The 26,938-nt window shown below is 47.5% G+C and overlaps 1 protein-coding gene across 6 annotated transcripts in view; it reads left to right on the top strand.

The window, feature by feature from the left end:
- mahj (LisH and WD40 domain-containing protein mahjong) overlaps positions 1 to 26,938 on the top strand; it is a 136,229-nt gene that overhangs the window by 91,819 nt on the left and 17,472 nt on the right. For 3 of the 6 annotated variants that reach the window (XM_055069298.2, XM_050176270.3, XM_055069297.2), the window contains exons 29-32: positions 7,256 to 7,329; positions 10,010 to 10,102; positions 23,301 to 23,364; positions 23,564 to 23,584. In XM_055069298.2, the coding sequence (XP_054925273.1) occupies positions 7,256 to 7,329; positions 10,010 to 10,102; positions 23,301 to 23,364; positions 23,564 to 23,584 (252 nt within the window). Of the gene's footprint in view, positions 1 to 7,255; positions 7,330 to 10,009; positions 10,103 to 23,300; positions 23,365 to 23,563; positions 23,585 to 24,237; positions 24,309 to 26,938 lie in introns of all 6 variants that reach the window. The other 3 variants (XM_055069301.2, XM_055069300.2, XM_055069299.2) reach the window with 3 other exon arrangements.

Genomic DNA, 26,938 nt, shown 5'->3' with positions numbered 1-26,938 from the left:
ATTGTTTTTGGTGTTGCCATTGCGAACACGCGAACTTCGCAATTTCTGTGCAAACATGCAAAATTAGAAGGTCTTGGCTAAGTAGCGCATCATAGGCGATTGAATGTTGTATAAGTCACCACTAGTTGCTCTGAGTATTTTATGAGGTTAGCTTATTATATTAATCGCTAGTTTGGCATAATTACGAGTTATGAAAAATGTTAAATATAAGTTTCGAAGCATAAGCATGATAACACTAGAGTTCCGGTAATTTGACACCAGTTAACTCGATCTCTAGCTTAGTTCGGTGTCTGCCTAAAGTCCTGGCTGGTGCCCGTGTATTTCTGTCGGACGAGGCTTTCTTTATTTCGATCCTAAAATTTGCCTTCGCCAACTAAGTTGAACTTCACCAATCAGCACGCACCTGCCTGACCACTACACCGACCCCAACAGCGATCCCTTAAGAGGAAGCTTTAGCTCGGGCCCAACTCTGATGCGGCCTATTCAAATACAGTTGAGCCTCGATATAACGAACCTCAATTTAACGAAATTCTCGAAATAACGCACTTTTTATTTTTCCCAATCTCTGCACCATTGAAAACCATTTATTCTTTTTCGCGATTTAACGAGGTCACTTTATACTGTACTTCCGATTTAACGAAGTCCTCGCGCATCGCATGCACGTACCAGGAGCCTCCTTGACAGGCAGACGAAAACTTTAGCCGGGCATACAGCAATTTGCATGCGCCCTTTAATGCTCAAATTTTCCTGGCGCGCTTCAATACATCGAGCAGAACGTGCCGCTGCGCTATCTATCGTGTACGTATGAAACCCGCAGCGGAAGCGCTCCTGTAGTGCTAGCCGGAGTGCTTCAGAAGTTTCGGAACGTGTCACGCTATGACGTCACCGGCCTGTTGGAACGGGAAAGTGCCAACCGGAAGTAAGTTTACGAACAGCGGTCATTGGGCACGTTTTCTCAGTTGGTTACTGTATTTACACCATCGTAAGTCGGCCACGTTTTTTTAAATTTGAAAGTCTGAAGTTGGGGGGTCGACTTACAATCGAAACCAAAACATGGCCCCGCCAAAAAAGTGAGACCAACGGGAGCTACAACATTGTTACAATTTTATGTTTGCTCTATGGCCCTACCCGTATCTTTTCACTATCCCGCGTGTTTGTTCGCTTTTCGAAGGGTTTTTCAACATTTTTTAGAGTTTTACAGTGCATCCAACACTCATGGGGATGTCGATAGTTGATGGAAGCGCCGCTGTTCCCATTTGTGGTGGCACCCTCAGAACGGCGGCGCTTGCGGGCAGTATCGGTAGTTCATGGAAGAGCAGACACCGCTCGCGAGTTTCTTTCTCTGTTGAGAGGCATTGGCATGGTTTGACGCGTTCCACTTGATTGCCGGCTACGTGCTACTTCTATGCTTCCCCAGTGGTCATGAGTGCTCCAGGCCCACTAATCGTTCAGCACTCATTCACAGCAGCGTTCAAGAGGGTTTCCATCCCTTACGCCGAAGAAACAAATCACAAACGGGTGGTACGAGAGTGGCGACTGCAGCGAAGCGTAATTTTTACCTGTGACGGCAAGTGACAAATTTCCCACGTGCAGAAGTCTGGACGCTTTCTGGAGCTGTAGGCTAAGCTTGGGGCATATGTCGCTGAAATGCGTGATCGGTCCCTGCCAGTGAAGTGCGACATGGTCATGAAACAAGCCCGGACCTTCGCCTTAATTTTAAGGCCCTGCTCCGCCGTGAGTACAATGACTGTGACAAAAGTATGGCGTACACAACAGATGTCGTTGACTCATGGCAGCTGCTCTGCGATCAGGGAGGTGCTCCAAGCAACGTGACACTCGAGGACTTTGTCTTCAGCGATGCTTGCGCTGTGATAACTGAAGAGCTGGACGATGACGCAATAATCCAGAGCGTCACAGATACAGAAATGCAGGACGACGACTTGGACGAAGAACTCCAGGCGGCAAGCAGCATAGCTACACCGAAGCAAGTCATGGATGCGCTGGATCCCTTACGCACGTATGCAGGCGTGCACTCGCAAGAGCAAGCCTTAGCAGCCGTCAACCTACGAGCGCCTTACAACCCCGACACTTATTAACCCTTTCGCTGTCACTGACGTACCGGTACGTCATCGCGCTTCCCCCCCACAGTGTCACTGACGTACCGGTACGTTCTCTATCGCGCGTTCAAAATTTCGCGCCTGAGCGCAAAGCTGGCGCTCCCGGACTTGGCCACGCCATCTGTTGACTCTTCCTACAAGTTCGTATTTTCGCCCCGGCCTGTGTTAGTACACGTATTGAAGAGTACGGTGCGACTGCCACGCCCCCCTCTCTTTTTGCCGAGTGGCGCGGTGGCTCCGCGTTCGCTGGATCATGCGTCGCGCGCGTGTAGTTATGGGTTCAAGGGTTGTTCTGCCATCTCCGCCGGTTTGAAGGTTTTTATTTTCTTCTGTTGGTGTGTCTGCTACGGCGCGTCAAGTTCAGGCGCACGCGCCGCCGTTGCCTCTCCGAAAAGAGTGACTCGATTGCTGCTTTCGCTCTCTCGCTGGACCCTCGCTTCCGACTTGCAGCAGTAAACGTAAAGCCCTTCAAACTTTGTTTTAGCCGTTTTCCATCTCCCTCTTCTTGATAACACAACGTCCCATTTATCTCCGTTGCGCGGGCGACTGAAAGCGCATCCTCCCTGCGCGCGGTTACTTTCGGATAGCTGAGCAGCTCGAGACTTTCGTCTGTTCATTGGAGCGGTGGCTCTTACGATTCAGAATACGAGCCGAGCTCGGATTTGGACTCGGACAGCGTCTAACGCGACGAAGAGATGAGTTCCGCATCGTCAGATTCGGATGTTGAACGGATGTTATAGTCAGGCTGATGATGATGATGATGTTTACTAATAACAGCTGCAGAACATTAAAATGTGCATATTGCATTGACTATGTTATTTGTATACCAATCATAATCAAAAATAAATTGCTATGTTCATTCTCTGTTATGCTCGCTCCCTGAAACCAAGCCGACACTGGGGGTGCGTCACGGCCAGAAAGGTCCAACAGCGAAAGGGTTAAAAGCGGCAGATGAAGCTGACGGAGTTCTTCGCTTCCATATGACTTGCATAGAATTGCTCTGCGGGAAGTTAAATAAAATATTCCAGCGTTCATGAATCAACGTCGTCATTGCTTTACTGAGCGAGGTATCATCCGATGGCTGCGAGCGTTAAGCGCTCTAATGGTAAGTGGTGGCCTCATGGATCCACCAAGTTAATACTACTTCCAGTTTTCTTCGAAAGAATATTCAAGTTGATAGCTCTTGTATGTGCATATTTTTTTTTTACTTTGCACCACAGGTTGCCATGTCTTTGTCAAAGGAATTTTTTTTTTTAGTGATGACAAATGATGATGATGATGGCACTGATGGCCACATCTAGTGGCAACTATGAGCACTAGGTGCAGCGCTTGCTGCAGACCTGCTCTCCACCGTACGCGTAATGGAGAAAAATGCGTTCGTACCCACTGGCTATCGGGCATCACGCTCTTGGTTGTGTTATTAGTTCCGGGGTTTATTGGTTATCTTTGTAATTTTGCTATCTACATGGTGCCATACGCCTGGAGTGTTCCAAGAACCTGCATCTTTATTTGGACTGCTGAAACATGCGAACCTCGACTTAACGAAACTCGCAATTTAACGAAATTTTCGGCTGCAAATTGGACTTCGTTATATCGAGGTTCGACTGTACATGTAAAATGCAAAAACGTTTTTCTGAGAACCCCAGGACAGATTCTAATGAAATTTGTTGCATTTGAAAGAGAACATTAAATTCTAGTGACTGTTGGAAGTGGAATTTCGATTTAATGCCTGAAGTTTGTTAAAACGGTTTTCAAATATTTGACTGTTTGAAAAAAATAGAATGACGACGTTTGCAAATTCATAGCTCTGCATCAAGAATATATATCATGGTTTTGTAAACGGCATCGAGTAGATCACTCAAAGCGGACAAATTCGATATGTCATTTTACATCTTACGTGAATTTGTTACGTTGAGTTCTGCAAAAGCTTTATTTCCATATTATTAAATTCTTTTGTATTCATGTGTAACATATCAATTTTGTCTGCTTTAGATACGCCATTAGATGCAATTCACAGAATTGTATTATCCTTTTTCTTTGTTGAGGTACAATGTTGTAAACTTGATAGTTTCGTTTTTTTGGAAATTTTGGAATTTTGCCGATTTTTAATAAAACATTGACCACCTAACTCAGAAATTCGAAACCAACAGTCACTAGATTTTAAGTTTTTCTTTTAAATGCAACAAACCTCGTCAAATTTGGTGCAGTGGTTGCTGGGAAAAACGAAATCTCCTTTTACATGTATTTAGATAGGAGCACTCGAGCTAAAGCTTCCTCTTAAGTGACAACATCTGTCTCGGCAGAGTTTAATGGACAGTGAATGCGTTGAACACAAGTCATATCTCATTGAAAGTGCCCATTTTCAACCCACCTTGAGAAGTTTTCCGAGCAGTAACCATAGCTCACAGTGTCCGATTACAGTATTTACCCGATTCTAACAGACGTTATTTTTATTTTTTTTAAGCGCCCCTCACCAGACCCCATAGCAAATTTTTTTTTTATACGCTGGAAGTTGCTATGTGTCCTCTTGGGAGCGCCCTCCGCAAAAAAAATTTCGAATCTGCTCATTAATAGCAGAGATAGAAGTATTCCAGTGCTGCAAACCCGTGAGTTCAGGAGACGAGCTTCACTGCAAAGCAAGTCACACTCTAGTGCTTCGTCTAGCCTCCGCAAGCGAAATTGCTTCCCTGCGTGCTCCCATGCTGGACCTCGAGGATCACGTGACGCACTGACGTGATCACGTGACACTTCCACTGACGACTGCACGCGCAAGCTGTTGTGATTGTCTCGTTTAGCGCAGCGCATGATTTTGCACGCTGCGCACGAGGACACCTGACTAGCGGTATAAGTCTGTGCTACACGAACACTGAGGCAGACACAAGCGGATCACAGAGCATGATCCTTCGCTGGAACACGGTAGAAAATTGCATAGTTTCAATGCCTGCACGCACGACTGCATGACCGTGGGAACAAGAAGATGAAACGCAAATACATCTCGCTTGCTGTGGTGTGAAGTAAAACAAAAGCGTGCAGACATTTGGTTTGTGTATTCTATTGTTTCTGTAAGTGTTAGTTCATCTATTCAAGCAGCATATTACACGAATAACAGTTATTGCCTTGTTATAAGAAGCCAACAAACACTGACACCAAGGACAACATATGGGAAATTACTTGTGCTTAATAAATGAAATAAAGAAACGATAAATTAATAGAAATTAAAGTGGATGAAAAAACAACTTGCCGCAGGGGGGAACCGAACCCACAACCTTCGCATTTCGCGTGCGATGCTCTACCAATTGAGCTACCGCGGCGCTGTTTCCCCGTCCACTTTCTTGGGTATTTATGTGTCCTAGTAGAACCCTGGGAGTGTTAGCCAGCGCCACCACTCACAGACCTTGGCGGCGGACGTGGAACGTCCTTTTTGCCGCAGGCGTCACATTCTCGTGACGCCGCGAGAAGGGAAAATGGCGTAGCGATGTAATACTTTGCAGATACGATACTTATCACGAAGTGTATGCTCTGCGCTTGTCAGCTCAAACGGCCAGACCTGGTGAGGGTCTCTCTAAGAAATTTGGGTCAATTGCCTGCACATTGCAATAGGATACGAAACCAAAACCTCCTTCCCAGTGTTCTTATACTTTACCGCATAACACGAAAGCATTGCGGCGAAGCATATTAAAAAATGTGAAAGTGGCGAAGCCGATTTTAGAAAACCGACCACCATTGGGCAACAACTTTTCTTGCTAAAATATCTGGTGCACATTGGATTTCTACTTCGCTTAGCAGCTTTAATGTCATTTTTGCATTAGGCACCTCGAAAATGTACGCGCGTTTGATTTCGAGGCACGTTGTAATCAGGCAAATATGGCCAAATTAATTAGCAGTGTGTTTTGGTGTTACTTTTTCTGCATTTTGTTTAATTCGACCTGCTGGATAATTCGACCAATTTCGTTGGTCAAGTCAGGGTCAAACTAATGGAAGTCGACTGTATAAACGTTGTGGAGCATTTGCAATAAGACCCAATGAAAACCCTTGGAAAATAGAAAGAAGCATTATGCATATTGTTCATGCAAATAGCTGTGTGCAAGAAAGCTTAAATGTTTATGTGTACAGTCCAGTATGAATTATTTGAAGGCCATTGTTCAAGTGCATTATGGCATGACGCTTTGTGCATGATGCCGTGATGCAGTGCTCACTAAGCCTTTCTGTGAGGCAGCATTCACATGAGCCCATACCTCTAGTTACCTATCTTACGCTGCAGGTAATACATGGGGAAAATACAGTAGTGCATTATTTTGAAACAAAGTGGAAAGTAAACATTTTAGTGGTGTGTGCACGTGACAGGATGACTGTAGAGATGACTTTTTAGCCTCTTATATTACCATACATTCTAATGCGCCGCTGAATCTAACTAAGAAAATGAAAGTACATTTGAATGTAATAAAAGTCCAATTTATAACAGAAAAATATGGCTTGCCCTCCACGTTGGTGTCCAGGAAAAGCTAGATATTCACAATTTAACTTCACAGAAGGGAAACTTTTTTTTTAAAACTGAGTATTCATTAGAATGTGGCATGTTGTCGTTGCAACTTGCACTTCATTCGCCACAGATACCAACCATACCAAGGTGGTATTCTCAAGTGATCACTTTTAGTGATACTATACAATCACTTTCACAGGACTTAATGTGACTTTGCATCGGACTTTTTCAAGTATGTGGCCAAGAAAGTTCCTGGCACTGGACGCAGATGGTGAGGTTGGCGCAGCACCGGAACTGATGGCGGCAGTACATGCCGATGCATCTGGTGCCGAGTCACGTGAAATCTCGCAAAAGTGATAGTTTCTCCGAAAGCGATTTACCAAGAATTCTGCTCCAGATCGTAGTCGAAAACAAAATGACCTCACAGCACCTCTCATGGAAACTTGCTCGGTCACCATCGTGTAATGGCGATGATGCTGCTTCTGACGGTGGGGCTGTTGCCAACGTCGCCAGCGCGGTCTTGGTTTTGTATCTGATCATAGTGTGCAGGCAATTTTCTTGGAAAATAAGTGCACGTTAGGTTTGTGTACAGTACTTGTAGCAACCTCTTTGCTTCTCTTGACCTTTTTCATTGCAAAATATTTTTTTTGTTCTCCAGCAACAATCGACATCAAGCGCAACATCTACGATCTCAAGCCTGATGAGTCGGACTACTTCCTAGCTGTTGTGGAGGTAAGCAAAGCGAATGCCTTAAAGAATGTGAAACAGCCGTGCTAAGTTAGAGTACAGGCTGTTTAAATGGACACTGAAGAGAAAAACAATTTGCACATTAAGTTACCCTTCTACAAGGCCAGAAGGAATCTGCACTTGCTGTAGTAAGAGGTTTGGTAAGCCAGAAAAGATGCAAAAGAATGAAAAACTTTGCGTGCCGTTTCGGAAGTACCTGCACTGGGGCTCAGTATGATGTTGGGGATTTTGATGGCGTCTGCTTGAGCTTAGTTAATTTTTCATCAGTGAAAACAGGCCAAATTGTAAGCTCTTAATGGGTTACAACAGCCCAAATATCAAACAAGCAAACAAAAATGAAGTCTTAGAAACTTGTGATGTCAGGCTGATATAACCATGTTGGGGTCTCAGTGCAAAATTAAAAAAAGTATACCTTAACGAGAGAATTACTAAAAAGAAAGCTTGAGCACTGCGTTCAAGATTGTAATATTTAAAAATTAATGAACGATTACGCATTGTAAAGTTCGGGTGTCAATTGGAAATGTTTGATGTATGTTTTTTATGTCTGTGTAGCATTTCTGACTTGTGTTTCAGTTGTCGTCTCTGTTACAATAAGAAGTTCTAGGCAGGATGGAAGAGTGGCATCAATTTTTCTGAAAACACATAAACTGTAGAAGAACGTACACAGTGAACTTCATCACGCTAGCTCTGGCTTGAACATGTGACCGGGAAGTTGTTCGGGATGCTAAACACATAGTTTGTGGCACGCTGTGTTAACCAGCTCAGTAATGTTGTGTACTAAAATAGAGTGTAATTACTGTATTTGCACGTAAATAATGCAACCATGAATAGTGCGTGGGGACTTTCGGTCTCTCAGAAAAAGACAAGAACTGCTTACTCTGGAAATTACTATACCAACAGGAATTATGACCATAAAAACTGGAAGCAATGCGAAAAAGTGTGTTGCTTGCATGGCTTTATTCACCGTTACTTCGAACTGCTGTCGCAAAATAATGTAACACTGTGGCATCGTTGTCCATAACATCCATCAAAGTTATTACACAAACATCACTTCAGAAATGCCCGCAACACAATTGAACACAGCAAAGCCTTAGTTACACAGCAAAGCCTTAGTTGGACTGCACAGTGATGCACCGTGGGACTTGGAAGACAATTCACATGATGCGCCGCACAGCAGCGCCCATTGTATCTTTCACATGAATTAGTGGGTAAAGAGTGGTGAAAGTTCACTGGGCGCTCGCGTCAGAGAAGGACAGTTTGTGTGGGGAGACCGTTCATAATTTAACCCATTGACGGTCAGTGATGTAAATGTACGGCGCCACGAACAAGTCCAAAAATGGTCGATACCGTACATTTACGGCGCTGTCTGTATGTTTAAAAAGGGCGCCAATTTCGTAACTTTTCGTTTTCTGTCACGTGCTGCCACTATGTGGGAATACAGGTAATTTTTTCACGCTCTCCCTCTCTCGGTTTTCGTTGCATGGTTTGTTTTAGAGCTAGTTTGCTTCCGCGCGTCTATATACTACCGCACACGCGATCGGACAGCGGTTCGGGTTTTGTTCCGGGCGCGGTTTTGGCTTCTTGCACTTGCAAAACTGATAGCTATCTCGTTACTAATTGCTCAAAGGACGACCGCCTCTTTCTCGCTCGTTTAGTGCTCACAGGGGTGCGCATAGGAAGGATGCCGCCGTGCATGCATTACCGTTGCTTCTTTTTTTTTTTGACATTCGCGAAAACTAATAGCCTCTGGTTGGCGATAAGATGAAGATTAACGGAAGTTTTTCACGCATTGTGCTTTTTTGACGGGCGCAGAACCACACGGTTTTCTTGAGTGCGTGCACTTACGCAGTTCGATTACGCTATGGATGTACAAGTTAGTGTAAGAGTGGGAACATTTCGGTCCTGCGAAATATTCTCGTGTGCGCATTTTCAAGGCCTTGAACTATGTGTGTAAAAATGCATCAAATTTTTCATTCTTATAATCTTATTTCTTTTTTTATTGTTGTTATTCATGAATGAAGAGTGCATATATATACCAATGCAAAATATTTTTTTCTCACTTTATGGTCACCCTAGAAAAGCTGCATTAAATATTTTACGAAATAAGTCCCCAAGAAGAATTGGAGTCGACCCTGGGCGGTCGCATATGGCGAAAGAAATCGACCCTCAAACGGTTAACGATTCGACGCTTATAAAAAAAAACATTTTTTCTTGTGTAGTACAAGTGATGCCTGGCTTATGCACCTCTCACCGCATTTATTGATTATGTGTGCCTCTGAAATGGCGTTTCGTCTCTCTTCTTTGTCCGTGTTTGAAGTGCACGCTGTACATAGCAATAGTAATGTTTCAGGGATAGCTGTATTCTGAGCTCTCGCCTCCTGAGCAGCGCACACAATGTTCCATCTCGCCCAACACATGTGTCCTCAGTTAAAGACAGTGCAAGAAATACCTCGCCATAGTGTAACTACGTCGCTCAATTAATTCCAGGCTGAGCAGCAAAGTTGCAAGGAAATTCAAGCTTGGCAGTTTTCGTGTGCCTCCAAGTTTCGCATTCGGCTGCACATTTTGTGACCGTATCGAGCATTCGAGACTCTCTGTGCTGTGCCGTTTGCTACCGTTACGACGATTGGGCCAAATTATTTTGTCGGCGTAATTTTTGGCGCAGAACCAGGGCACCAGGGATGCCACGATGAGCAGCTCGGAGAGCATCTGTCGTCTCTACGAGGTCGGTCGGCAACGAGAGGAGGACGACGACGAGGTGAGCGGCCCGGCTTTATGCTCTCTCGGCAGTGGTGGCTCTGGCAAAGGCCGGGAACTTTAGAGGAAAATCTGGTGCCAGTGTGTCTGTGTGCATGGTGGCGCGTGCTGCTCTACGGCCAATGCGGCAGCAGTGGGCTGGGCAGTTGACTTTCCTTAATTCGACCCGGGCAGGACCGACAAAATAAGGTCGGATTATCCGGCAGGTCACCAGCTGCGGTGGCTCAGTGGCTGTGGTGTTGCCCTGAAAAGCACAACGCCGTGGGATCAAATCCGGCAGCGGCGGCTGCATTTCGATATGGGCAAAATACAATAACGCCCGTGTCCCGTGCATTGGGGGCACGTTGGAGATCCCCTGGTGGTCAGAATTAATCTGGAGTCCCCCACTAGGACGTGCCTCATAATCAAATTGTGGCTTTGTTATGCAAGACCCCAGAATTTGTTCATTGTACGGTGGGTCAAATTAAACAACATGCGGGAAGAATGCCAAATTACACCACTGATTTATTTGGCTGTACTTACCCGATTCTAACATTCCCCCGAATCAAACTCACACCCACTTTCTATGTGTCCAAAGTGGTTAACTAACGTAGAAATGACATTAAAGCTTCTAAACAAAGTACAAACCTGACGCACACCCATTTTCGGCAAGAAAAAGTTACAGGGTCTCTTAAGATCTCTCTAAAAGGCAAACGGCGAAAGCTACTCTTCCTCCTATTATCATTTGCCTCTTTCTTTGCCTCTTCTCTTTCTCTTCTTTCTTTTAGTCATTACAGCTCACTACTAAGCATTTTTAGTCACTTCTAATGAATTGCTAAGAGATTTATTAGCAACGGGCACGAACGGGTAGCCGTCACAAGCGTTCGGCGAAAGACAGCAACCACGAGCTCATGCCGGTAGCGATGGTGCTGTGGCGCAGGCAGGCTACTCTTCTTCGTTACAATCGCCCTCCGCAGAAAAAGGCGCCATCCTGGCGACTTAAGGCGAAGAGACTACTATTGGGTCGTAGTAAGGCTTAATGCGAGAGACTTGGACAAGTTCGCGGCCGCGATGGCATAGGTCCGTCGATGGCGTGAGGGGCTCTATGATGTAATTGACGGAGGACGTTTGCTCCAGAACGCGGTAGGGTCCTAGGTACCTTGCGACAAGTTTTGAGGAGAGGCCGGGTGTAGTAGTGGGTACCCGAAGCCATACGAGAGAGCCAGGCAAAAAAGTTGGTGCAGAACGGCCGACAGGTTGATGGGATTGCTGCTGCCACTGGTCCTCGGTGGAAAAAGAGCGGGCAAGCTGGCGGCATTCCTCAGCATGACGAGCAGCTTCAGATAGCGGAGTACTTTCGGAGGCGTCAGGTGTATATGACAGAATGGTATCGAGAGTAGTAGAAGGTTCTCGTCCGTATAGGAGAAAGTAAGGGGAAAAAACCAGTAGTTGCTTGGGCTGCAGTATTGTACGCATACGTCACGAAAGGGAGAACTTGGTCCCAGTTTTAATGATCAGAGGCGACGTACATGGAGAGCATATCGCCAAGAGTACGGTTGAAGCGCTCGGTCACGCCGTTAGTTTGCGCATGGTACGCTGTACTGGTGCGGTGAACGATTCGGCATTCGTCGAGTAGCACCTTCAAAGCATCGGAAAGAAAGGCGCGGCCTCTATCGCTCAGAAGTTCGCGAGGGGCACCGTGGCGAAGAACGAAATGTCGTAACAGAAACGATGCAACGTCGCGGGCGGTGGCAGTCGGCAGAGCAGCTGTTTCAGCATAGCGGGTCAAGTGATCCACTGCAACAATAATCTAGCGGTTGCCTGCTGGAGTGGAGGGTAGCGGTCCGTAGATGTCTATACCAACACGATCAAAGGGCAGGGAAGGGGTTGTGACAGGTGGACTTGTCCGGGAGGTAATTTTCGGCGTTGGCACTGAGCACAGGAGCGAATGAACTTTCTGACGTAGTTATACGTGCCGCGCCAATAAAATCGGATGGTAGTCGAGCATAGGTCTTGAAGAGGCCGGTATGTGTGCACTGAGGGTCTGCGTGGAAAGTGCGCAGATAAGGTCACGGAAATTGCCGGGTATCACGAGAAGCCACTTGTGACCATCAGAGAGGTAATTACGACGATAAAGAAGGCCGTTGCAAATGCAGAAGTGGGTAGCCTGGCGCCGAAGCGCGCGAGATGGTGAAGAGGTGGATGGATCAGAAAGGATGCTGATGAGAGCACTGATCCAGGGATCCTTGCGCTGCTCCGACAGCATGTTGTGCAGTGCATGAGATGGAACTGTGGGCTCAAGGGCGGATAGGCAAGCGCAGTCAGCGGAGAGCAGTGAGCGAGAAAGGGCGTCAGCGTCTGTGTGTTTGCAGCCGGAACGATAGAGAACGCGGATGTCGTACTCCTGTAGCTTAAGGGCCCAGCGAGCAAGTCGGCCAGATGGGTCCTTAAGGGTAGACAGCCAACAAAGGGCGTGATGATCAGTGACGACATCGAAAGGGTGACCATACAAATAAGGACGGAATTTTCCAAGGGCCCAAATAATGGCTAAACACTCTTTCTTTGTAACAGAGTAATTAGCCTCCGCCTTTGTCAGAGTTTGGCTCTCGTAGGCAACGACATATTCATCAAACCCCGCTTTTCGTTGCGCGAGCACGGCGCCAAGTCCGACGCCGCTGGCATCGGTGTGGACCTCTGTGGGCACTGCAGGATCGAAGTGGCGGAGGATAGGTGGCGAGGTTAGCAGGTGGCGTAATTTTGTGAAGGCGTCATCACAGGCGGGTGACCAAGCGGAAAGTTCTTTGTCGCCGCTTAGAAGGGCTGTCAGGGGTGCACTTATGGAAGCGAAATTTCGAATGAAACGTCGGAAGTATGAGCATAAACCAAGGAAACTTTGAAGCTCCTTTAACTTCTTTGGTTGCGGAAAGTCAGTGACAGCGTGGAGCTTGGCTGGATCCGGAAGGACGCCGTCTCGTGATACAACATGGCCAAGAATAGTGAGCTTTCGGGCGCCGAACCAGTGGGACGTCGTCCCACTGGTTATGGGCACTCACTTGCTCATAAGACGAGATCCAATCTTCAACGTCTTTGTCATCTGTGCCGGAAAAGATAGGAGGATCTCGCTGACGCAAGGCACTGGCACAAACCAAGGTGGCCGGTGCCGTTGGAGGAGCTGGAGGAGTGCGTGCGTCGTCGGGCATGATGGGGGGTAGAGTGCGACTCCGAAGTTCCAGGGTGGTCGAAACCCAGCACCTCCACCACTTGCTAAGAGATTTATTAGCAACAGGCGCGAACGGGTAGCCGTCACAAGCGTTCGGCGAAAGACAGCAACCACGAGCTCATGCCGGTAGCGGTAGCGGTAGCGATGGTGCTGTGGCGCAGGCAGGCTACTCTTCTTCGTTACAGAATTGTGGTCATTACAAGTTGTTGTTAGACATGTTGGTCGTGTCATAGTCATCAGCACTCATTACAAGTCATTTCTGTCATTATTAGTCATTACTGGTCATTACTAAGCATCTTTAGTCATTTCTAATGGAGCCGTTACAATTCGTCGGTAGACGTATTGGTCATTTCGTAGTCATCACAAGTCATTTCAGTCATTATTAGTCATTACTGCTCACTAGTATGCATTTTTAGTCATTTGTAATCAGCTGTGGTCATTACAAGCCATCGTTAGACATATTGGTTATACCGTAGTCAATATTAGTCCTTATTACTCATCACTAGACATTTGTAACAATTGTGGTCATTACAAGACGTAGTTAGACATATAGGTCATTTCAGAATCATCAGTAGTTATTAAAAGCCATTAGTAGGCATTATTAGTCATTACTAGTCATTATTAACCTCTACCAATCTCTATTATAACATTATCATTCACTAACTGCCACTATCAATAATTTTTCATTATTTAATCTGTCTTCGTATGGCGTGATGACGCTTCGGCAGACACTCCAGCAGTCAGGTCTGCTGACACGAACTTCACCATGAGCCTAGAAAGGCCTTCACCTTAAAATTATTGGACATTGGCGGCTGGTTTCCTAAAGTCAGCTTCGCCGCAATACGTCCTCGTTATGCGGCAAAGCATACAAACGTTGCGAAAGCTTGTTTTGGCTTCGGTTTCGTGTCAGTGTGCACCAAGCAGGCAATTTCTGGACCAACTTTTGTTTTAAGAAAAGGCACCTGTTGAATTCGTGTAAATGCCATCATCAAACATTGCGAGCTACGGTTATTGATATAAAATCTCCCCAGGGCGGGCCAAAAATGGGCATTTTCAATGAGAGATGACGGCTGTTGAATGCGTACTCTGTCCCCTTAGCTCTGTCGAGACTTATGCTTACACTAAAGGGTCGCTGTTGGGGTCAGCATAGGGGTCAGACACGCGCATGCCGACTGGTCAAGTTCGAGTTATTCGGCGAAGGCCCATTTTATTATAAAAATAACAATAGTTTGGGCCCATAGAAATACATGGGTACCAGCTGGCACCTTCGGCCAGGATCAAATGAATCCAAAAATTGAATCAAACTGAGTCGAAATAATGGAAGTCTTCTGTAGTTGGATTCATTTAAACCACCTCATCGGTCTGGATTTGCATATTAATCGAATGTTCGAGTGAGTTGGTTGGGGTGATACATCATTTTGACATTGCACACGACGCTAGAAAAGGGACTTGGATCAGATACACATGAGCTCTAGTGCCTGTCCTATGAAAGCTTATTACCGGCACGAAAGGATACATGTAAGCACGTGCAGGTAGATGCCCATAACTCGTGTACTAGGAGATATTATAGCAAGTGTCAGTAGTAAATACGCAACGAGGAAAATTAGGGTTATAGAATGGTAAATAAAAATAAAAATACTGCAGTGTTTGCAAGTAAATTGAGTGAACACGAATGATGGCATTCAATATTTAGAATATCTTTTTGCTTCGTGAACTAATAAGTTTGGAGGTACAAGACTGAAGAAGGACCTTAAGAATCGTTGCAGGTGCACGAAGCTGTGATGCACGCCGATGCTGTGTGAAGAAGTGTGTAACTGGATATGCTGGGAAGACCTTGACAGAGGGAATTGCATAGCCTTGTGACCTTAAACATAAATGAAAATGATTATGTGTGGGACGTGCAGTTGAATGGATCTCCTTTGTCTAGCCTTGTCTGCAATGCATGAATAACAGATCTCGTATTAACCCTGTGGGTCATCACATATTCACTGAATAGTCATACCTGTTTCCATTCAGCTCCTAATCACTACCATTTCATAGTTTTCAAATTACAGAAACCATTGCTTGGAATGCAAAAAAAAAAGGGAATTGGGAGGTTTGGTTGCCAAACGTCACCTATATTTAGTAACCTGCTTGCTCTTATATCGGTCAGGGTTAATTTATGCATTGTAATTTACTTAAAAGTGTATTTCTATATTGCTACGGCACAATATGCGCGATCACGAAAGGCCAGCAGTGTGAAGACGACGACGACGATTAGAAGCTAGCGCGGGCTGTTGCCTCTTGGCCAAGCGCAGCGTATTTTCCTTGTAAATATATTTGTACATAGCTTTTCGTCTGCGTCTTCCTACGTAACATATCTGGTGGAGGTGGACGTTCCCTGTACCTCGTCACGGAGCTTCGCAGTGGACGGTACGTCGAGCCTTCCTTCATGGCTCCCGGCGACGACAACCCGACTCCGCCGGCTCCGACACCTGCTGCCACTTCGACGACCTACATCACTCTCCCCGCTCCCCGTGATCCTGGCGTATTCTCGGGCCAAGATGGGGAAGACGTCGATGACTGGATCAGCCTGTATGAACACGTCAGCCGCAATAACCGGTGGGACCCTACTATTATGCTCGCCAACGTAGTCTTTTACCTCGGTGGCACACCTCGAGTTTGGTATCGCACGCACGAAGATGAGCTCACCAGTTGGGATTCACTTAAGACACAGCTTAGAGACTTGTTCGGCAACCCCTACGGTCAACAACTTGCCGCGCAGAAGGCGCTTTCCGGCCGTGTGCAGACGTCAACAGAGCCCTATGTCACGTACATTCAGGACGTCTTGGCTCTGTGCCGCAAAGTTGACACCCACATGACTGAGTCAGACAAGGTTTCCCACATCCTCAAAGGCATTGCCGATGACGCCTTCAACTTGCTCGTTTGCAACAACGTAGCCACGGTGGATGCTGTTATAAGAGAGTGCCGCCGCCTGGAACTCGCCAAAAGCCGACGTATTGACCAGCAGTTTGCCCGTCTGCCCAACACCCCAGCGACATCTTCCTGTGCCGACGCTCCTCGTCCCAACAACACTGCCGATGTTACCAGGATCGTCCGGCGTGAGATCGAGGCCGCCTATCCGGCTGCCTTCGACTCCAGTCCCACCAACACATCTGCAGTCACGGTCTCACTGATCCAGGCAGTTGTCCGCCAGGAGTTTGAAAACATGGGTCTTCACACCATCTGCTCGGCCCATCGCCCTAATACCCGCCCGGCTTCTTCGATTTCGCCCCGTCCCGCATCTTCTTACCCACCACGTTTCCGCAACCCATCTGAATGGCGCACTGCTGACGACAAGCCTATTTGTTTCCACTGCCATCGAATCGGGCACATTTCTCGGCACTGTCGTAGTCGCTGGAGTTCCCCGAGCCGGCCTACTTATACTGCCTACTCTCGCCCCTCAGGTGGCCCTTCTCGTCCCTATGCCGCACGCTCCGATAATGCCGCCACTGATTCTCCTGCAACGAACCGCCCCTATTCTCGTTCGCCTTCGCCCCAACGACGACAATCTCGCTCTCCCCAGCCCCGTCGCTCCTATTCGCCGACTCCCTTCGGACGCCGCTCCCAGCCGGAAAACTAGACGATGCAGCGCCTCGAGGTGACGCTGCATTGCTCCCTACGCCGCCAAATCCTCTACTGACTTTGCCCACTCATCTGAACCTTCTTGACGTGCAAGTCGACGGTGTTTCTGTGTCTGCTCTCATAGACACTGGGGCGCATTTGTCCGTAATGAGCGCTGACCTTCGTAACCGGCTCAAGAAAATTATCACGCCCGCCACGACGCCTGTTGTCCGTGTCGCCGATGGCGGAACAGCCCCCGTAATTGGTATGTGTACCGCCCGCGTCTCCTTCGCCGATCGCTCCACAATCGTGCTATTCACAGTCATCGCCCACTGTCCCCACGACATCATCCTCGGCTTAGACTTCCTTTCCGCACATTCTGCTCTCATCGATTGTTCCGCCAGTACTCTCCGCCTTGACCTGCCTGTTCTGGATCCTGCTGAACCACACCCCAGTCGCCTCAGTTCCGCCGACTTTGTTCGCTTGCCACCTTCGGCACTGACCTACGTTGACCTAGTGTCATCCCCACCAGTCCCCGACGGTCACTACATCGCGGCTCCTATGCAAGACGTCCTCCTTACACATGGGATCACAGTACCCCATACAGTTTTATCTATTACGGCGAATTGCGTCTGCCTGCCAGTGGTCAACTTTGGCTTGACGACACAAGTGCTGCCACGTGGGATGTCTTTGGCCCAGCTTTGTTCATTCGAGGATCACTCAGTAGCATCCATTGCAGTAGACGACACTTCATCCGATACTCCTCTACCATCGCAGTCGGCAAATTGTACCATCGCTGACTTACGGAAAATGATTGCCCCCGACTTGCCCTCCGAGCACGCTCGTGAACTCTACCGCGTTCTGTTTTCCTACCACGATATTTTTGACTTTAACGATCGTCCTTTAGCCCAAACTACAGCTGTCAAACATCGCATTAATACCGGCGATGCCCCTCCTGTTCATCGCCGCCCGTATCGAGTGTCACCAGCTGAGCGTCAAGTTATTCACGCAGAAGTTCGCAAAATGCTTGCCAAGAACATTATTGAACCATCATATAGTCCATGGGCGTCACCTGTAGTACTGGTCAAAAAGAAGGATGGCTCATGGCGCTTTTGCGTGGATTATCGGCACCTTAACAGGGTTACCAAAAAGGACGTGTATCCCCTACCTCGGATTGATGACGCCCTTGACTGCCTCCACGGTGCTCGCTATTTCTCTTCTATTGACCTTCGCTCCGGCTACTGGCAGATTGCCGTGGACGATCTCGACCGCGAGAAGACTGCTTTTGTCACACCCGACGGTCTTTATCAATTCAAAGTGATGCCGTTCGGTCTATGTAACGCCCCTGCCACTTTTGAACGCATGATGGACTCCCTTCTTCACGGTTTCAAATGGTCCACGTGCCTGTGCTACTTGGACGACGTTATCGTATTCTCCCCAACGTTCGCTACGCACCTCGAGCGCCTCTCAGCAGTCCTGGACGTTTTTCGGCAAGCCGGTCTGCAACTCAACGCATCGAAGTGCCAATTCGGCCGTCGCCAGATTACCGTCCTTGGACATCTCGTTGAGCGAACGGCGTGCAACCGGACCCAGGCAAGATCCATGCTGTTACGCACTTCCCTGTTCCGAAGTGTGTCAAGGATGTGCGCAGCTTCATCGGCCTTTGTTCGTACTTCCGCCGTTTCGTGAGAAATTTCGCCGCCATAGCACGACCACTAACCGACCTTTTGAAAAAAGACGCTCCTTTCCAGTGGGGCGATAACGAGGCCTCTGCATTCTCTCATCTAATCGACATTCTCACAACGCCTCCCGTTTTGGCCCATTTCGATCCTTCTGCGCCTACCGAAGTCCGTACTGATGCCAGCGGTCACGGAATTGGAGCAGTACTGGCACAACGCCAGCGTGGCCACGACCGTGTTATCGCTTACGCCAGTAGGCTCCTCTCACCCGCGGAGCGCAACTATTCCATCACTGAGCGTGAGTGTCTGGCCCTAGTTTGGGCGGTTGCGAAATTCCGCCCATACTTATATGGCCGATCCTTTTCCGTTGTCACAGACCATCACGCGCTTTGCTGGTTATGCTCACTGAAAGATCCTACAGGAAGACTTGGTCGCTGGGCCTTACGCCTCCAAGAATATTCGTATACTGTCACCTATAAATCTGGCCGACTACACAAGGACGCTGACTGCCTGTCTCGCTACCCGGTCGACGAGCCTGACGACGCCGACAGTAGTAGCGCCAACGGCATTTTCTCTGTCTCTGCCTTCGGTAACATCGCCGATGAGCAGTACCGAGACCTATCGCTGCGAGCACTTATCGAGCGTCTGCGCTCTACACCTACCGACGCATCCGTTCGCCGATATGTCCTCCAGGGTGGCATTCTGTATCGAAGGAACTTCCTCCCTGACGGCTCTGACCTTCTTCTTGTTGTGCCAAAACAGCTACGACAGACTGTGCTCTTTGAGATGCATGACGCACCCACTTCAGGACATCTTGGGGTAACCCGCACGTACGACCGCGTCCGCCGCCGCTTCTATTGGCCTGGTCTCGCTCGCTCCGTTCGACGCTATGTTGCTGCCTGTGATCCCTGCCAGCGTCGGAAGACACCTCAGGTGCTACCTGCCGGTCATCTCCAGCCGATCACCGTCCCTGTGGAACCGTTCTTTCGTGTTGGATTAGACCTGCTCGGTCCCTTTCCCACGTCATCTTCTGGGAACAAATGGGTAGCCGTCGCGACTGATTACGCCACCCGATACGCTATCACTCGGGCTCTCCCTACCAGCTGCGCCACTGACGTCGCGGACTTTCTCTTGCGTGACATTATCTTGCTTCATGGCGCCCCGCGACAGCTGCTTACTGACCGTGGTCGAAACTTCCTCTCGAAAGTTATCGCTGACATTGTGCGTTCCTGCTCCATTCAACACAAACTGACTACTTCATACCATCCTCAAACCAATGGCCTGACAGAGCGGTTAAACCGTACTCTTACCGATATGCTGGCCAAGTACGTTTCCAAGGACCACCACGACTGGGACATTGCCCTTCCTTACGTAACATTTGCGTACAATTCTTCCCGGCACGACACCGCCGGATTTTCTCCCTTTTATCTACTGTACGGTCGCGAACCTACCTTGCCCCTAGACACGGGACTTCCTCCTGCTGCGGTCTCAACAAGCGAGTATGCGCGCGACGCCATCGCCCTCGCTGACCATGCACGCCAGCTTGCCCGTGCTCGACTGACGGCCTCACAGACCACTCAGCAGTGTCAGTACAACGCCCGCCATCGTGACGTACAGTTTTCACCTGGTGCGCTCGTGCTCCTGTGGTCGCCCTCTCGTCACGTCGGACTTTCAGAGAAGCTCCTTTCGCGATACACAGGGCCCTACCGCGTGCTGCGCCAGGTGACGCCTGTGACTTACGAAATTGCTCCTGTGGCCTCAACCTCGTCCTCTCCTGTGGCATCTAGTGATGTCGTACACGTCAGTAGGCTCAAGGCCTACTACACTGCTTCCGAGTCCGATCTTTAGTCGCTCCGGGACGGCGCTTTTGCAGCCGGGGGTAGTGCTACGGCACAATATGCGCGATCACGAAAGGCCAGCAGTGTGAAGACGACGACGACGATTAGAAGCTAGCGCGGGCTGTTGCCTCTTGGCCAAGCGCAGCGTATTTTTCTTGTAAATATATTTGTACATAGCTTTTCGTCTGCGTCTTCCTACGTAACAATATTAATAATTCAGCAGCGTGTTGCACTCCTGTAACACGTTAAGGCGAATGCCTGCTGCACACTCGGTAATGCACTGTCCCGCATCGTCGCATTGCTGCTTTCCCAGTATTGGTGCTTGAGTTAGTTTTCGATGCTTAGGTTCATGCTTACCTTTGCACGCCCTTATAGAGGGGTCAGTCCATACTCGCGCCAGCGACGTTTCTCTTCGACTTTGTTGCATCCTTTCAGCAGGAGATGGAAATGTATGCTGTTCTGTGTGCTGTACAGGTGATTCCAATGATTGCATGCACTGTTCGCTTCAGTTTGCGGAGTGCTTGTCGCCTCAGCCTTGTGAGGGTATAAGCCACTGCATTGTTTGCTTGCTTACAGGGGTATGAGCCATTGTTTATGGGTTTATGAGCCATTGAGAAAGTCATGTGGTCTTTTTTTTGTACAACATGACTATATGCTGTGTTTCTGTGCCTTATATGCATGATTCCAATGAATGTATGTACTCTAGGCTTCATTTTGCTGAGTGCTTGTAGCCTCTGCATTACGAGAGGGATGAGCCATTGCGTTTTTCGCTTGCTTAGGGGGGTATAAGATATTACTGATGATGATAGGTTTTGTACCATTGGACCAGACAGCGAACTTTTTTTTGGGGGGGGGGGGGGTATGAGCCATTGCAATTAGCCACTTAACACATTCGCCTTAATAACGTAACACTATTGTAAATGTTAGGTACTTACCTGCTGCAAGATAGATTTGCGGGTGAGTTGGTCGACGTGCATGTTGTAATCTGTTCAGGCACGACAATGGAGACAAGAGCATACAAATAAATGTGCTTCATGCTCTAAAGAAATACTGTGTGAGCTGTAGCATTGTGAGGCTGCCTCATACATAGCGCAATTTAACCGCATTGAGCAACCAAAGAACGGTATTGTGCTTTTTCAGCGAAGCCATGTAAAACTGTAGAAAAACTAAAAGCAATATTGATGGTGACTGACTAATTTGATCTAGATTTGTGTCTTCCGCAAACTTGGTATGAAAATCTATCTATGGCTGAAGGCATTTGTGGGGCCTCTTTTCATACAGCTGTTGCCCACGTGTCACATTTGTCTGGAGAAAAGTGTGCAGGTCTCAAAGTCACTCAGCACTTGAATATGCAATGACAACAGCAGTGTTGGGTGACTTTTGGTTTCGCTTAATGTGCTTTTGGCTAAAATATCTGATAATTTATTCTTAAGACTGATGGAAGAAAACTGCATATCATAACCAGCGCAGAAACTTTATTTATTCAGTGATTGGGTTCTACGTCTAAAAGCTGCACACAGGGTATGGGAGTTGCTGTAGAGGAGGACTCTACAATAATTTTGACGCCCTTGGAATTTTACTAGCAATACTGCAAACACACAGATGAGGGGAAGGTGGGGATGTGCCAGAGCTTTATCTTCCTCGCAGTGCTGTTGATAAATGTGGAATGGATAAACTGCAGCAAGGCACAACACGATCGTGCTGTCTGGTCTTATCCCAGCTTTAAGTTCACCTTTATTGTACTGTAACCCGTCCGAAGAAGCTACTTGGTCAAAGCCTTGTTCTGGCTTACCCGTGCATGTGCCTCGGGAGTTGTCTTGGGCAGCTTTGGTACACAAAGCACGAAGTCGGAGAGGAATCTAAACACAACTGCTTGCTTTTCACCGCACTCTTGAGGAACGCAAGAAATAATTTCTTTATCTGTCACGAAATTGCGTCTTCCTCACGCGAACGCCAGTGTTTTTCGGCTGTCCTTTACCAGCGCTCACTTCCCTCTGCGGCCGCTCTCTTCAGCTTCATGGGCGCTGCTGCCGCTGCCGCCACTGCTGCCACGACCACCGCTTGCGCAGCTTCCCCATCTTCGCCGCGTGTCTTGTGTTTAGGAAAACCTGATGTTCATCACAATTTCGTTGCTCCCTGTGTGTGGAGAGAGAAAAAGAGAGAGATTCATTGCCTCATTTTTTTTTGTCGACCCTTTGTCGTCTGCACAGGCGTTCATTCAAACGCGCCTGTGCCGGAGGTGCAGAGCATGCTGTTTCTACAGCTGCTAGTTACTGCATGGGTCACTATCGCCAGCTACGTGCTGTTAGTGGTCAGTGTTTTTTCTTTTTTTTTCTTCGGCTCAGCAGGGTTACGGCAGAAGCAGTGTTGTCAGCAGCAGCAGCAGAATTACTTTTAGCTTGCAGCTAAAATAAGGCTTGCGTATGGCACGAGTTCTAAGTGGTCTTGGACCAGTGGCTGTTGTGAGATTGCAGGAAATTGTCAAATAAAAGTGCTCGATGTCTTATAGGCTGGCTCATTGTTGCAAGTTCCAGCATTGGTGCAGCAGCTTATGGAAATGCGCAAGTTTACACAAGCCTATAATTAGTTAATAAAATTACTGGATTTTTATGTGTATGTCAACATTACAAGGAGAAGGCAGCAAAAATTATGCATCTTGCATCTTGGACCATTTAAATCTTCAGACATGTCGGGTCTTTTCTGCTTAAAGAAAGTTTCACTTTTGAAAGGAACAATGGGGTCCTGAAGTTCACATAAGTATACCATGGGGCCCTCCATTTATCTTGTGTTTATTACCCATGTTATACATTGTACAGTCGTTTATTGCTGGACATCATATATTGCACTGCGGTGAGCTGGTCTTGTTGACTACTTTTCCAGGATGCAGATGACGACGAGTCTGACAATATGGGTGAAGAGGACACCGATGAGGACGACGACGACGGTGAGTTCATGCCAAAATCTGGCAGCATGTTGCAGCAACATCTGGCGGCTTACGGAAAAGAAAAAAACATTTGCCACGAACACCCAAACATCCCTTTCAAGTTCTTAAGCAATCAGAAGTGCCGCTTTAGATGTTGCAAACAAATGTGCAACCAGGATTTATTTTCTGTTTTGTTTCTTTTTTCATTGTAAATGAAAAGACTCCGGTGAAGATGAAGACGGTAAGTGAGTGCTGGCCAAGCCAGTTGCTACGAATCTCATTTGATGGCTTCTGCAGATGAATGAGTTGAGTGAATTGATATTGGAAAAAAAAAGAGCACATTTAGACATGGAGTAGCAGCCAGGGTTTTGTAGAAGTATTCGGGACGCAAGTCCTAGAGCCCCTGGACGTTTTCGCACCCAAATAAAACCCGGATGCAAGTGTTAGTGTGCAAATGAACGTACAGGCATGGCCACTGCTAGCGGGAATGCGGGGGTGACAGCGTCTCGTGGGGTGCCACTCCCCGCGCCTCGTGAAGGCTTGGCACACAGCTCACTATAACAGACAATTCGCCTGACTTTTCGCCAGTCGCTTCGATTACGCCTGCACCAGAAGTCTTCGTGAGGCGTCGGGGGTGGGGCTCTGTGCGGAGCCATACCACAGCTCCCGTGTTCCCACTGGCAGTGGCTGTGCCTGAACGTTTGCTTGCAAAGTTCATGCCATCAGTATCGCGCTTTCAATACTGGGCACTTTGCTTAATAGCCACGATTTGTCCAGTCACGCATGGATATCGCTAGTGTTTGCTTCTTAAGCTTTATATGAGGAGGCGCGTTGATACTGGATGGCTAGAGTAGTATCATTTTTCTTCTTGCATGCTGGCGGAAACCTCGAAAGAAGACAGCTCACTGATTCAGTTGGTCGCTGAGGTGACCTTATATTGAGTCAAGACACGGCATGCATTGAAGGTGCGGCTTCGTTTCTTTCCTCATCATCTTGGACGACTCACTTAGCACCAGCCACCATCCTCATGTCGGCTCACATTGGCAGTTGCAGTTTCAAAGGAATTAAAACAACTTAAGAAAATCCCAGTATTTTTTGCACTCGTTCATTTCACCTGTGCTCAAAAGTTCTACCATTGTTAAGTCGTATAGCCCACAAAAGAAGCGCTCTTGCGCAAATGTGTGGCATGCCTTGTGTCACCGTAGCGTTTGGGCAACAAGTCACCCCATACCGTATAGTTGTGCAGCTATATGAGCTCTGCTATGTATTATGTGTTAACCTGCCATACATACGGTATGGAAAGACTTCAGTAGCTTTGCTTCAACATGGCTTTTGACTGGACTATACAGTGCTGTAACGATATTAGAATTGTGTGGAAACTCTGTGAGAAATGTGAGGACAATGCATGCGATAGGATAACGAAGTGGCAGCTAGGCTTTCATGTGGTTGTCATGTCTGCTTGTTAATTGTTTTATCTAAATGGCACAGATTTTCTCCGAGGTGTTGCTATACTGAAGTCTCCAATTATTTTGCATGTAAGATGAGATTCCATTTAATGCCACAACGAATTGATATCGGAATGATTGGTTTAATGGATATCCATTTGAAAAGGTTACGCACGCAACCTTTTGAAAGCCAGAAGCTTCTGACATGAATGTATGGCACGGATTGTAGAGTAGCTATCGTGCCCGTGACAATGAGCACAGCTTAGCAAACATTGCTATGCTGCGAGAGAGAGAGAGAGCGTGTGTGTGTGTGTGTGTGTGTCGTAAGAGTTAAGGTTTATAGGTTTTTGAGTGTATATACTGTCTAGTTAAGTAAATTGGGGTAGTACGTAAACTGTCTTACAAGGCTTCCTAGATGTGTTAACTGTCAAATGCATACCGTACATTTTCTTTGTGGGTCAAGCATGCAAACGTAGCGAGTAGCTGTTTTGCTAACCCTTTTCTCTAATGTGACAGAAAGGATGAAGTCTGGCAAGTCACTAGTATCTTTTAACGTGGGATGTTCTTTATTAAAGCATTTTATGTTGCTCCTCTTGGGAGTGAAGAGCATTTGTTGCGGACACTGCCCAATTCCTATGGGGCGATAGGCGACTAGTAGACCCGAATAAAAAAAAGAGGGGGGAATGAAGCCATGCTACACATTTCGATTACCCCTCTGGATTTCTCTCTGTGGCAAAAGACACTTTAGTACCAGTAAAAATCACGATACCCTTGTCGCACACAAGCTGTACAACACGTGATGCCGCCAACACAGGGGATTTGCATTCAGGACACAAAGAAAAACGAAGCAAACGGTCTAACTGGCCGCTTCATTCACTGTACCTGTTGAGGCTGCGCTAATCCTGGTGTCCACAAACAGGCTCGACTCCCACTGCTCTCTACTCTCTAACGACTGGAGGGCAGCGCTGCCACTTTGATTGAACTACTGCGATATGTGCCGCAGTTCCGCAGTGTGCCGCAGCACGTCAGTGCGCTGTGCGCGCAATGTTCTGCAGGACTCGTAACGAGTTGCGTGCATCGGAGACCCCCTTAAATGTGGGCTACAATGTGCACACCGTGTGCATGTTGCATGCAGAGAAGGTGCTTTGTCTTTTCAGCAGCTGCAGCTCTGAGAATGAGACTCTGCAAACTGCTTCGATGTGTGGGTGTCTGTCTTGTGTGTGCTTGTTACGTGTACCGTGTCACCTTTCTGGGAGAGCTATGTGTGTTGTGATTTGGCGTCAAGGCAGGGGCAAAAGCTTCAGCATCCAAGTGCGGAGAATTGCCAAGGGCAGCCGACAAACAATATCCTTTGTCAACGTGAGAAATGGCGTGTGTTTAGGGCATGTGGCGAGCGAACACATTCTTTCGGCATTCAACGAACGGAATGCCCTGTGTGGCTGTTGCATGTTGCCTCTAACGCACATATGAAACCTGCTTTCGAGAAGTTCGTACTTTGCTTGATAAATGGGCTGGGTGACATCTTGTTGGTGGGCAGTGTCTCGCAGTAACGCAGTAGTCGTCGAAACCTTGGTCCTTCAGATTCGCAATGACATTTACTGATTCCGTTTCATAATAAAGTGAAGCACTCTATGTGAAGTCTATTAAACGTTTACCTGAAGTGTGTAAGGCAAAAGGTGTTTCCCCAGCACGTGTTTGTCGCCGGAATCGCCAAGTTGCACCGTTGCAGCACTGTGGCTAGTTGAGGCCCGTACTGCCACCTACTGAGCACACTTGTCGAAGATGCCAATTGTGAATATGAACTTGCGTCACTAGTGCAATGCAAATGGACCAAAAGTATGATAAAACCATGACATAAGGCCATTGAGCACAATGGAAAGGGACTCGTTACACATGCTGTCTCAAATCTCTTCTGCTGTTGCTTTCTTATCTAAACCCAAGAATAATCTAGGGAGTTAGCCTGAGCAAATTTTATTGTGCAATGTTGTCTTAATTGGTATCGCAGGATACTTTTTGTTGTGGCATATAGTTGCCAGGCCTGCTGTGAAGCGTAATGTCTCTCATACAGTGTCTTTCAGTGAAAACTAAGTGATTATGTTCTTAATGCTAGTGCACTGAAGTTTTATCTTTAAGACATAAACCACTGCATT

Source organism: Dermacentor andersoni, chromosome 9 (genome assembly GCF_023375885.2).
Source record: "Dermacentor andersoni chromosome 9, qqDerAnde1_hic_scaffold, whole genome shotgun sequence".
Classification (NCBI taxonomy): Eukaryota; Metazoa; Arthropoda; class Arachnida; order Ixodida; family Ixodidae; genus Dermacentor; species Dermacentor andersoni.
This window is presented reverse-complemented; position numbering and strand designations above follow the sequence as displayed.